At 43.6% G+C, this 12,846-nt stretch overlaps 1 protein-coding gene across 1 annotated transcript; it reads right to left on the bottom strand.

The window, feature by feature from the left end:
* Positions 1 to 400: 400 nt before the first annotated feature.
* On the bottom strand, positions 401 to 12,108 carry TAGLN3 (transgelin 3). The gene is made up of 5 exons (XM_021278413.4): positions 11,750 to 12,108; positions 11,142 to 11,323; positions 10,088 to 10,262; positions 5,099 to 5,201; positions 401 to 957 (listed from the first exon to the last, which is right to left on the bottom strand). The coding sequence occupies exons 2-5, from the start codon at positions 11,319 to 11,321 to the stop codon at positions 816 to 818; spliced, it is 600 nt and encodes a 199-aa protein (XP_021134088.3). The 5' UTR covers positions 11,322 to 11,323; positions 11,750 to 12,108; the 3' UTR covers positions 401 to 815.
* Between the last annotated feature and the right edge of the window lie 738 nt (positions 12,109 to 12,846).

The following is a 12,846-nucleotide window of genomic DNA, read 5'->3' as shown; positions in this document are numbered from 1 at the left end:
AAGAAATAGTTAGCTTGATCCACCAGTTTTCTTGCCTTTTATTTTCTCCCTATCTTGTGGGAAAGAGGTCTGGGTGTGTTTGGCTGCTGGCTGGAGTCAACCCATCACTCTAGGTGAAGGTAAATCCAAGCTGAATTGGGTAGGAGTACATGTTTCAGACTCAACAGGTAAAATATCTTTTTTTGTGAGCATTTTTAGGAAAACCTAGTGGGTGTGCCTTTAGCTAAACACCAAATTGAACAGATAACAGATTGTAAACCCATAGCATGGAGTCATGCAGAGAAGGCATTTGATTAGAGGCAAGACACAGTGAGCAATCAAAACATTTAACTTCTCAGCACCATACCAGGTGCTGGTTGGTTTGCATTGCTTTTACTTCCTTTAAAGAACGAGTCTGAGATGTATTTTAATGTCTTTATTCTTAGGTCAAACAATATCATCACTGAATTGAAGAACGAGGTTACTGGTTGAGATACAAGAGTGGTGTGAGACAAACATGGAAGATAACACTTCGCAAATAAATTAATACAGAATAATTGTCTTTGCATAGTTCAGAAGTGACAAGTAGGAGGCAGCAGTGCGCACGTGCTGTGAACTGACACACAACACCACGAAAACCCAAGTTCCTAGATGAACTCTTGCAGCTGCAAATAAAACAAACCAAACCAAAAATACCCCAAACCTTAGAGAGGGCTAACTATGAAAAACCAGGCAGAAAGAGAACTAACGAGCTTTTTTTTTTTTTTTCTTTTTTGTTTTTCTGTTAAACAGACCATGCTGCAGAAGGAGTGTTTTCTCTACAGACACAGGTGCTTTTAGATAATCTGCCTTGGCATGCCATAGCCTGTCATACCCGACTGTGAGGCTCCTTTGTTGCTGCCCATCTGAAGGCCTATTACGTTCTGTCCCTGACGAAGCTGCTCTTCTGAAAATCCTCGTCGATTCTGCTGTGCTTTCCTGTCCAGATGCACACAAAAAAGCAACACACACACACATGCAGTCATTCTGCAGATGCCCAAATGATCGTGAAAAGCAATCTGAAATTGGCTTGTGTTAACAGATGTTCCCCTTGTAACGCAATACTTCATTTGTACCATCCCACAGGGCAGACAATACTGGCTGCGCTAATTGCTTTCTTGCAGTTAGAAGCAATACTCTAGTCAAACCCACACTACTTCAGAATTTCACTGTTCTTCTTACTCAAGACCCCCAGGGTTATAGCTTCCCCAGCAGCTGTGACAGGTAAAATATTTATGTAATGCTGTATAAAACACTCATAATAGGCTTAAGTTTGTGTTCCGCCCTCTTGCTCTTAAAAGCTGTTGTCTGTGGGATCTGATCACTGAGATACTTATCTGTGCAGTAATACAGTTTGATATCCATCCAGAGTAACAGTATACATCACTGGCATAATTCACTTCAGTGAAGTGAATGTGAGCTGGATGTACCCAGAGAAACAATGGGGCAGAAAAATGACTTGCTCATTTTCACAAGAGTGGATGATGGTTGCCTGCAGGACAGAACAGTTATCCTGTTGCCTTTTCCAGATCTCTCTCCTCCAAAGACTTTGGCCTTTGCACCCGTGTCTTAACTGCATGCCAGTCCTTTATCTTCTGTCAAAATGCATTGACCACTTTTGTTTGGTCCTAGTGGTCTCAAAAGCCTTTTAGATCAATGAACATTTGTTGGCCCTGAAAAGGAGACTCTTTTCCCTCAAAATAACTCTGGGGACAGAAGTGGCTGTCAAGTTAAACACAAAAGTTTGTACTCTATGAATCTTTCTTTTAAGCAAGGTGGGGAAAACAAGCCACTTGGACAAGAGGAGGGTCAGTCTGTTGCTGCAGCAGAGGCTCAAAGGGAGGGAGGCTCTCAGTCAGCTCCCAGCCAGGTACAATCTGTCTGCTTGCTGTGACTGTTTGTCCGGGGATCACCTTACCCCGCAATACAGCATCACATTGCAATTCTCCTCCTCTCCCCACCCCACCACTAGATGGGAATGCTAGATTAGGTGCCTGCTGTGATTGCAAGCCATCAACACCATCCTCCGTGGGGGTCTGTCCAGTACTGTGCTGAGCACTGTGGCTTGAGTCCAGCAGAGCACTTAAGCTCTGTGCTGGGCTCAGAGTGTTCAGGACATCGCAGGAGAGGAACCCACGTTCATGAAAGCAAAGCAGAAAGTTAAAGAACAGCCTCAGACAACCGGCCGACTGGTTGTTGTTCTTCATTGCATCTCTGATGCTAATGCACAGACTAATATGAGCCTTTATAGAGGCCCACCACAGGATCTCAGGCCCAGAGCTCTTCCCAGAAAGCATGCCACTCTGGAGGGAAGCATGCAGGACTTGGGGCGCCTCGGAAAGCCACCCTGACTCCCTGCTGCTAAATGTCTTTTCCAGAATCCTTACATGGGCAGTGAACCACTGCCAGAACCTCTGAGAGAAGATGTTTTTGGAACTATTCCTATGACTTAACTCAATCTCAGGTTCACTGCGTCTGCCTTTATTTAATTAAAATCCCAGGAACACTTTTTTTTTCTTTTCCCCCACAGACTTTTCAGCTGTGCCAAGGAATAATTTCGCAGAAAGTTGATATGTAACTATCTATGATCAGGAAATGAGAATTGCAAGGAAGACATCAGAGAGAGAGAGAGAATGAAAAGGAAGTCTGGATAGGCTAATAAAAGTTGACTATTTGTACAGTTTGCATCATCTAGCGTTATTTTTATGATCATAAGCACCGCCCTTAGTCTACTATGACCTTACAGATAACAACATTTACTTAAGATTTGCTTTTAGGTTAATATAAATGGCCTTAAATGACACTGTAGAAACGCAGGTGAGGGCAAGCCTACTCCACTCAAAGCCTCACACTACTACAAGCTGTGCTTGGCCTCTCTGCCGTCACCCTTACCACCATGTGAGCACAGGATACCACCACACAGCCTTGTTAACTTTTTGTGCCAGCTTCGCATCAGCACTCGAGGCTGCCAACCCACAAGATAATAAACAGCTCACAAGGACACACAAGGAAAGGACAACCAGGCCCGATGGAAGCAGGCATGAGAGACACTGGCAATGGAAAGTTAAAAGCTTAGCTCAAGTGTGGGGGTATCTTGGTCACTGCAGATCCACATGTGGATACTCTTATTCCACTTCATCTCGACATCTTTCAATTCAATTTAAGGTGATTAAGGATCAGCCTGACAGCCCTGACTCACGACTAACACTGGGTGGCAGTGAGGGCCTTGGTCTGCCTGAAGGGGTGGTTAAGCTTCTCAGAAAACAGCTCCTGACCTGCCATGTTATTTCCTTATAGAAATAACACCAGTTTTCCTGAAGGCAGTGGCTACAGAATAGTCTTTCAGGGACTGCAGTACATATGCGTTGGTTATCCATACAGCACAGGCAGGACAGACAGCTAGGGGAGGAGGGAGGTGATCATGTCTCCAATTACGCCAATGAAAACTGTTCCCACCCACAATTAAGAGCCCAGATTAAAATTAATTTTTCCATGTAGGGCTTTGTTGTAGTTACATAAAACAAATAAGCCTGTCTGGGTCATAGTGATTTCACGTCTGGTTTATATTAAAGCTTGTAACTGGATTTGAATTTTAAAACCAATTATATTCAGTAAATACAAATCTCTTTGTGGACTGTATTACATAAATTTAAACTAATTTCATATGAAGAATGTATAGGAGTTTTCACTTGTTCACCTAAAATTCAAGTTTCCTTTAGCCTCAATTAAACCTGCTCAAGCTTCAAGACAAACAAAGCAAAGTTTGCTTTGTTTTTGCTGATCCTCACCTAGACATTAGAAAATTCAAAGAAAACAATGACCAGGAGGCAGCACTCTTTTTCCTAATACACTTCAGTCATTTCAGTATTAGAAATACTCTTGGATGGAGGAATCTTATTTCAATACCATGCCCGTGGGGCAGGAGGACTAACTGTGGGAGGATTTCCTTTTCTTCCGGTCCTTCTTCTCAGCCTTCTGAGCCAAAATAAATGGCACTTTAGAGCAAATAAACATCTTAGCCAAGACAGAGAATTCTTCCCAGATAAGCGCTACTCCACAAGATTAAAAGTGACCAGGGAAGGAAATCAATTTCAGTTTGAAAAAAAAAAAAAAGAAAAAAATGGAAAGAGGCTCCTTGTCTTCTGTTTGCTAGGTAAAGGGTCATGTTCTCAGCATGTCTCTCCGTGTGGGGGTTTGCTGACATATAAGACAGCCTTCTCTTCATGAGGCTTTATGTTATCTGATGTGGGGCAAAATGTCACCTTTCCTGCCAGCTACTCTTAGGACACACACATCTGCACAGCTGCTGCCACTTTAATTCTCTTTTCTTCATAAATGGATATAGAGGATTAGCTGAAGCTGCTAAACAGATGAATGTCATCGAAACTGGTTGCTGAATTTCCCAAGTTTTATTGCTCTCCTTCCAAGGACTAAGAGACAGGGATAATGTCAGGGGATAAGAAAATTTTGCCTCTTCAGCGATCAATGTTGGCACCTCGCACAGCAAGATGGATGTGCTGCAGATATCCCTAGGGTGGGATGCTACACTTCTCCCTGTGTGCAGTTCCAGTAGAGTCCCCATGTGTGCACGCACACATCCATGCCAACACAGCCTCCTAGCAGCCTTGATATAAAAGGCTGCCTCCAGGAGGAACCCAGAGCTGGAGCCATAGGTGAGGAGCTCCATAGTCCTGGTACCAAAAGTGCTTTCCCAGTCCCAGGGCAGGAGAGACATGTAAGGTGGGATGAAGAGGGCTATCTGAGAAAAGGCAGCAGCATGGATGCACTGCACTGCTCCCATGAAGCTCCTCCCCAGCAGCCCTAGCACAACTTCAGGCTGAGGAGGTGTGGTTAGGCATGGTCCTGACAGTGATGTCAATAAGCTGGGAACCAGTGAAAGGCAGAAAATGCTGCTGCCTGGTTGGGTATTTGTTTTCCTCATCTAGAGTCCAGAGAGAAAATCTCTGCATTACAAGGAAATGTTGGAAAGATTCTTCCTTTCCTTCCCCAGTAAATTTCTTCAAAGTCTAAAGATAGAGAGCATTACCATCTTCCCATGGAAGACAGCTCTGGGTGTTACCTGTGAAACCAGGATGGGTCCCCTTTGTAGCATCCGTCATCCTTGGTGACCGCCAAACTGCCTAGGGCCATTAAGGTTCTCTGCACTGCTGCCATATCCTTTCCTGGAAAGCCAAACAGTGAAAACAATATAAGAAATCTTTGCACAACAAATAGCTTGGCACACTGACAAACAATTTCCTCCAATGTATTAACTATTTCCCTTGGCTCCCCTGAACAACTACATTAACAGCATTATAAATGCCATTTTAGACTTGCTCAAATGGAGGTGCTGACGTGCAAGAGCTTATTAAAAGTCAGAGGGACCGTGCTAGAGCAAAACTTAACTATTCAGGCATTGCCAGACTTCCAGGCTATTTTAATGCCTTCCCTCATGCTGTTTTAAGTCCTTCTAGATAATTGCATTGGCAGAAATTTTGTCTTTAGAAGAGGTCATTTTGGCATACAGGGAATGAAAATACACCCAGTAAAACGTGGCTGAAGGAGAGCTATGTGGCAAGTAACTGTGCTGTGCCTCAGCTTCTCCACCTGTAAACCAATCCCACCATCTAGCCACCAGCAATTTCAGACTGTCCCTGTCCTGACAGAATTCCTGGCAGTCCTCGAGAGGTCCCATGCAGATAACTAGGATCAGCCCTTCCCAAATTGCTCTTCAAATCAAATCCCAAATCCTCCCTACTGGCTTCCTTTCACAGGCTGCCAAAAGTTGATGCTTTGCACTTTCATACCTTCAGTTCCTGCCATCCAGTCCTGACTTTCACTGTCCTTCCACATTCTCCCACCTTACCTTATCTCACTTCATTCCTCATTTTGACAAATCAGGGCTCATACCATCTTTAGCCAAATAAAATTTCCATATCTGGTCTCCACTAGTTGTTCGGGTTTCCCCAACCAATAGTGGAGAGAGAAAAGCTTCTCGGGGGATAATTTCCCATCTATAGTGGGAGGGGTGACCTTGCATATCATTTGCTTAGATGAATGCTTTCCACATACCCTAAAATTCACCAGGTTTCCAAGATGGCTCCTTGAAATGTATTTTCAAAAGAGGTTGCTAACATTTTTGCTAACACTGCCAACATTTTTTTTTTCATTTAAAAAAAAATGTATCCACTCCTCCTGTCCCTCCTTCCAAATTAAAGATAATAAATTCTCATTTTGCATCAATATCTTCTGTTGATTCCTCCAAAAAGGAATCATTTTTTAAAAAAGTGATTTTTAAAAAAAAAATAAGATTTTTCCTATTTTCTTGTTTCTTCCCCTCCATTTTGCCCCTTGTTGAGAAAAGGGCAGAGAACAAAAAACAGCAAATAAAACTAGGCAGACTCTAACTCATTACTCAGTCCAAACAAGGTAACTTTTGGAAAACTTTCTAGCAAAAATGAACAACTCAGCTGCACTAGGAGTTGACTTATGTCTATCCAATGGTGAGGGGCGGTAAGTTATTGGAACTTGCCTCATACATCTTTCGCATCTCCCTTCTTCTGAAATGCCTCCCTAACTGTTTCCACGACTCCCCTCCCTTCCTTTCTTTTTCAGTTCTTCCTCTTTCCTGAAATCACTTTTCTAGTTAACGGATCTGATGTCGAGTGCAAGTTCTTCACATAAGGAAATGAGTTACTCACAAAAACACCCAAACCACGTGATACTCGAGACATGACTATGACAACAGACTTCGGAAATACCTCCAGTGGATGGATATTAATGAAAAACATTATAGACCAGCTGAAGCGCACAGGAAAGCGACTGTGTGTTTATGGTACACATAGCCCCAGTTGTGGGCAGATTAATCTCAGGGCTCTGTTTCACACCAACCTAAATGTGCATAGCACTGGCTGAGGTGACGAAGGCACCCTAAAGCTGAAAACGTCTAGCAGCTTCCAACCGCGGCTGCCATACAGCCTATTAAGTTTACAGAAATCCTCTCCACAGGGGACCATGTGTGCAGAAAACAAATTGTCAACCGAGAAGAGTCCTTGCTTTGCTGTGTTTGTTAAGGCAGGCTGTGTCAGATGGGGATTCCTGCTTAAGGGAGGGCCACTGGAGAGCCCGACATCTCGCACGTACGCAGGCACACGTGGAGCAGCGCGAGGTGGGGACTCAGAGCTGCCCGAAGCAGGGAATGTACCATATGCTGTAACAGATGCCACACATAACGTCCTCGGGATGCCTCCCGTGTAATGAGGAGCATGGTAACTGACTGGGATGAAAAAGGATGTAGGAAAAGGATTTGAAAGTGAATGAGCTGAATAATGATGGCGAACACACACACAGACAAAAAAAAAAAAAAAAAAAAAATGGGAGAGAGAGAGAGAAACAAAAGACGGGTAGCAAAACATCATGATCAGCCCGGCGGAGCCATCTGGCAGCCTCCCCCACGCTCCACGCTCTGCTTTATCTGTCAGCGGCAAGGGGGAGACGCGGCCGGGGAAGAAGGGCCCGGGAAGGAGCCCGGCGCCACGTGATGAAACAAAGCAGCGGCCGAGGCCCCGCTTCGTGGGGCCCCCGCGATGCGTGCGACAGATGCTGCGGGAGAGGAACGACCCCGCGTCTCTGTCATCTTGTGACATTCGCCATCCCGTCCTTCATGGTGTGCTCTGAATGGCACAGCCTCATACAGGGTCTCGTAGAGGAAGAGGGGACCTCCGGTCACTTCTTTCTTGGGGTGCCCTCTGTCTCTGGGGGAAACCTGGCCTGAAGGCCTTCCTCTCCAGGCCCACAAAGGGGAAGGCCCGGACCCACAGAGGGAGAACTGCTCTGCTCTGTATCCCCAAAATGCTGCTTTGTGCATCCAGAGATACATCTGTCGCTTACCTATCTGGAAACATACCTGGGAGGTATCTGTAAAAAACAGTGAACATCCTTCTCTTGGGCATGGATTAGGGAAAGCTGCTCAGCCCGGTACATTTAAGAAAGGGCCAAAAGAGGTGACAGCTCACTTGGACCAAGAAGCCACAGAAATAAAGGAAAATACAGCAGATGGACCGAGTGAGTTTGAAAAAAACAACAGCAGACTGCATACTAAAACATTTTCATTAATCATTACTAAGAATCTCAAAGCAAAAGCTCTCAGAAAACAATCAGTGCCAGAGAGAAACTGTTTTGTCAGACACACGTAATTTCCTTTCCCTATAAACATACACTGATGTCCCCTCTCTTTCTAAACAGGTTGTGGTCTGGAAATATTTTATGAAATGTAGGAGTACTGTAATTATGAAACAGTGAAAAAGATACCGTCCTCTCTGTCTAGCTAATGCAGCCAGGTTCAGCTGCTGCAGCCCTGAGGCAGCACAGATGCTAGAGGTCAGAGCTATCGTTAGACACAAGAAGCTCACACAGACTCAGTCCTGGAGAGACATGCTGTTTCATCTCAGCACAGGAATAAGCAGCAGGAGGAATAGAAAGAGAATGGGGAAGTGAGGAGACGCATATTAGTTTTGGGAAGTCTTAAAACAACATTGGAGAAAAGTCCTGTATGTCTCACTCCTGAGTCCTGAGTTGTGTTTTGATTTTCTGACATCTGGAAGTTACCGGTTTATTCCCTTACATCTGCTGAAGAAAGGTGATGAGTGAAAGCAAGAAAATGAAGAGAGAGCTACCACCTTGAGGAGCTTTTTCTCTTAAAAGGAAGTGCTTTTCATCATGAAGATCAGCATACTGTTCTTTCATTTTCATCGTGCAAAGCTATTACAAGATGCAGATGACAGCAAAGGAAAACACCTGAAATAAGCTGTTATCATCCCTCATGAGATGGATGGAGCTTCCCTTTCAACAGCTGGCCAGGCTGGGGAGGAGGATGTTACTCCAGGGAAGTAAAAATCCTTTAATTTAAAGGTGGATTGCAAGAAACACAAAACACTAACCTGGAAGAAACAATCCAGCCCTTGTGTCCAAGGTGGGACCTGTCAAGTAAATCCAGTACCCTGAGAACATCACAGATCCCAGCAATGCCAGCTGTCAGCACATCCTTCCTCCCCTGTAACTCATCTGCACAGAGCTCCCTCATCCTTTGTGCCTCAAGCTGTCCTTCAGAAGAGTGATCCTTCCCACATCAGCCTCTGGAAACATAACCCACTCTTTTCGCTCCACGTTCGTTCCTGCATTAACTATACTGACCAGCCTTCTCCACCTTTCTCCATAGATTGTTCTCCTTTCACCATTTCAGTCTCTTGGAAGATTTCCCCGTTTCACTTCTCTACACACCTGCCTTTCTCTGCCCTGCTGCTGTCTTTGCTTTGAGTCCTTACATGAAGCATTTTGCATCACCTCACCCGGAGAGATGCAGGATACAGCACGTATTTTGATGGAGCACCAGGAAGGGGTGCATCACCACAGAAGTGACTCAGCTCTCCTGCAACTGGAATGCACAGTGTCCACTTCATGAATGGGATGGAGAGAGCCTTCACCTGGTTTACTGCAAAGCTACAGGGGCACTCTGGATTTTTTTGCTGTTGCCATAGTGACCTTTCTAGAAAGATTGTACTGTTGCAGAGAGATGCTCAGCTGACATGATGTTACCAGTGGTTTCTGCTTCTCACTAGTCATAGATGAGCCCTCACTAGCTCTATAGAGACATATCTGCTCCTGGCAATGCATTTTATAGCTCTAATTTGAGCTTTGCTTATAATTTGAAAACTGCAATAAAAGCTTGTCGTCACAAAATAAGGGTTTTCCATACTTGCTATTAGAAGTTATTTACTTGGAAATAATTAGCATAGAGAGCATTTGTTTTATTAGGTCTGCAGATTTCTGTCAGAATGATGGGCTTTTGGATAACACATGAGCTTGGAAAAGCTCCATTATGCCCTCAGGGTAATATAAATCTCTCAGAGGAGATAATGCACCACCGGAAGAACACAGTAATGAGATAAGGCAAACAGAAACAAAAGATAATTACATTAGAGAATATGCCTTAGACAAAATGCACCATTACAACACATCAAAGCAAAGTAAAATGAAGATTGCAAACTGGCTTCCAGTTTATTATTTTTACCTTCCCACAAATCCACCGTCTGGAAAATATCTGTTGTTCTTACTCCGTAGATTTCAGCAGCTTTTAAGAACTGGGAAATTTGTTCCATCTGCTTGAAAGCCATTTTTGATTCAGAGATCTTTGCAATGGGCTCACTTCCCTTTGGATGTAAACTGTTTATTAACTTGCATAACAGCTGAGAGAGAAACACAGAAACAGAAGTAGAAAGAAGTCACCAAAGTAGAAGGTAATTTCTGCACATGAAACGATGCTGCAAAATGCTTTTGACCTGGCCAGCTTCTATCAGGGACATAATTTCTTTGATTAAAAAACAAAGAAGAGACTTGGTAATAATCAAAGTATATTAGAAACGCATTAGAGCTTTTGTTAACTGATGACAATAGCCTGACCAAATAAATCCTAATCTGCTAGAGACAACAAAGCAATCACTGGTAAAGGTTATATAATGACTGAGAAGAAACCACATGCCTGAGCCAAAAAAATAAGCAATGTCAATTGAAATACTGTTACAGTCACTTTGGCAGAGGTTCAATGATTAGCGTATTCCTACAGCCCACTGCAAACAGCAGCATCTGTCTGTTGTTCAGTAAACCAACAGAATACGATGTTTTAGCTACAGAACGATTCCCAAACAAGAAAACAGTTATGATATAAACCAGTCCATCAGATTTTCTACATCTATTCACTTTTTTATGTCGACAATGATGATTTCTTGAAGACAAAATTGTACATCTAATTTTAAAAACAGATCTCATTTAACTGCATGAGAAAAGGCGCTGAAGGAATGAGTCATACTCATATATAATGTGCATGACTCACAGGAGTCATAAGCACTGTATTAATCCCAGTACACTGGTAGAATAATTATTTTCTCTGATTAAGATTCCCAGCCAAAAGGACATCATTCAGATGCTAAGGTACACATTTCTGCACTGGCCATGAGCACAGACCAGTTTAGCCAAGATGAACACAGAAAATAAGGACACATGATAATAAATACAAATTCACTGTGCACATAAAGTCACAGAGATGCAGAATTAGACAGAACACTTACTGTCCCATCCATCAACCAGGTCTGAAAATGCTGCCTTCCAGGAGGAGGGTGCTCTATCTGTTCTCCACACTGTACAATAATCCAGTTCACCAGCCTGGACTCTAATTCCGGGTCATATTTCTGTTCAATCTTTTCTTGAACTTCTCGGCTTAAGCCATAGCTTGGTCCTCTGTTAGCCATCTCTGGAACCAAAGCAGAACTTAGTTAGTGGGCAAGATCCTGGTCTGCAGCTTTGGAGAAGGCACTGGAAAATTAAAGTATAAAAGAGTGAACAGCCTGCCCTATAGGCAGTCAAACAGTTGTTCATCAACACTGAAGGTAATTGTATGGCACCGCTTATAGCTGTTCTGCAGAACAGGGGAGGGACCAGGGGGGGAATATCCTTTTCCAAAAGCACACATCAGCCACAACATTTAAAAAAAAAATAAAAGAGAAAACAGAAATACGCTCCCCTAACCCAACCAGAAACACAGAGGATGAAAAGGAAGATTTAAAGCAGGGAAGGTTTTAGAGAGAGGATTCTGCTCTGATTACAGAGAGTACAATAGGGTTCTCAGATCAATGTTAAAAGCTGCCTGCAAATCCAGAAGCACTTGAAAATTGCCTACCTAATGCTTGCCAATAAGGAGGAGGTTATACATGGGAGCCCGAGGAATCCTTTCAGAGATGCAGTCAGGTTCGTCTTCAGCAGCGATGCAGGGATGGATATCCAGAGATTGGCAAGCTGAAAGGCGACGACGAATTTAAGAGATGAAGGCTGCCACAATGCCCTGCTGCTGCTGCAGCATCGTGGTTTGAAGACGGGTGTATTGATTTGATTTCCCTCACATATGAGGAGGGTCAGAGCAGGGGCGTTGCTAAGAGCCATTAAAGAGGCCTGCCTACTCAGTCACAGCCAGGGGAGCCTGTTTATCTCGCCCATCTGCAGCCTGCTCTCAGGCGTGTTTTCTCAGCCCTGTGCTGTTCAGACTCTGTTTTACTCCACCTAGTCTATATCAACCCAAACTACATCGAGCATCCAAGTGCCTGATAGTTAGCAGTACAAACAGAGGGACTTCACCAGATGCTCTGTTAAACAAAGGCAACAGAAATTTGTACGCATCTCATGGATTTTTAATCACAAAGCAGAAGCAAGCCCTTTTTCTCCCTGTTCTGCATCATGATGCTAACAAGCTTAGCGTATGAAAAATAATTTCTTCCCTGCTCAAGTGCTCATAAAAAGTTTCAATAAGGGGCTAATAGGATTGAAAGTCAAGGAAGAGAAAGCTTGCAGTAGAATATTACCATCACTCTATCACTTTTTAGGCTATTAAATAGCATCCCAAGAAAACAAGTTAAACCATTAAAACCAACAGAGAAGCACTAAAAAATAGCAAACGTTCTGCAAAGCACAAGGTTCATACTTTCTGCTGATATGAGTCCGCATACTTACAGTGATAGCGAGGGAGCTCTGCCCATGTAGGGATGTTTAAGTTTTGGTTGTACCACTGAAGTGCCGGGAGGGGAAGGAAGGAAAGGGTTAAGACAAGAGACTTCTTTTCAGGTCCCATTTATGCAGATTTATTCTTTATTAAACAAAATCACTTTGCTCCTCTCTGAGTTGCACCAGGCTGTCAAATGTCTTTCATCCACATCAGCCCAGCTACGAAATAGCTCCCATTTGGCAAATGAATCTTGTTCAGCTGGGTATGAAAGGAGATCAATA

The sequence above is a fragment of the Anas platyrhynchos genome, chromosome 1 (assembly GCF_047663525.1).
Source record: "Anas platyrhynchos isolate ZD024472 breed Pekin duck chromosome 1, IASCAAS_PekinDuck_T2T, whole genome shotgun sequence".
NCBI lineage: Eukaryota > Metazoa > Chordata > Aves > Anseriformes > Anatidae > Anas > Anas platyrhynchos.
The sequence above is the reverse complement of the archived record's forward strand: the minus strand, read 5'-3'. Positions and strand labels throughout refer to the sequence as shown.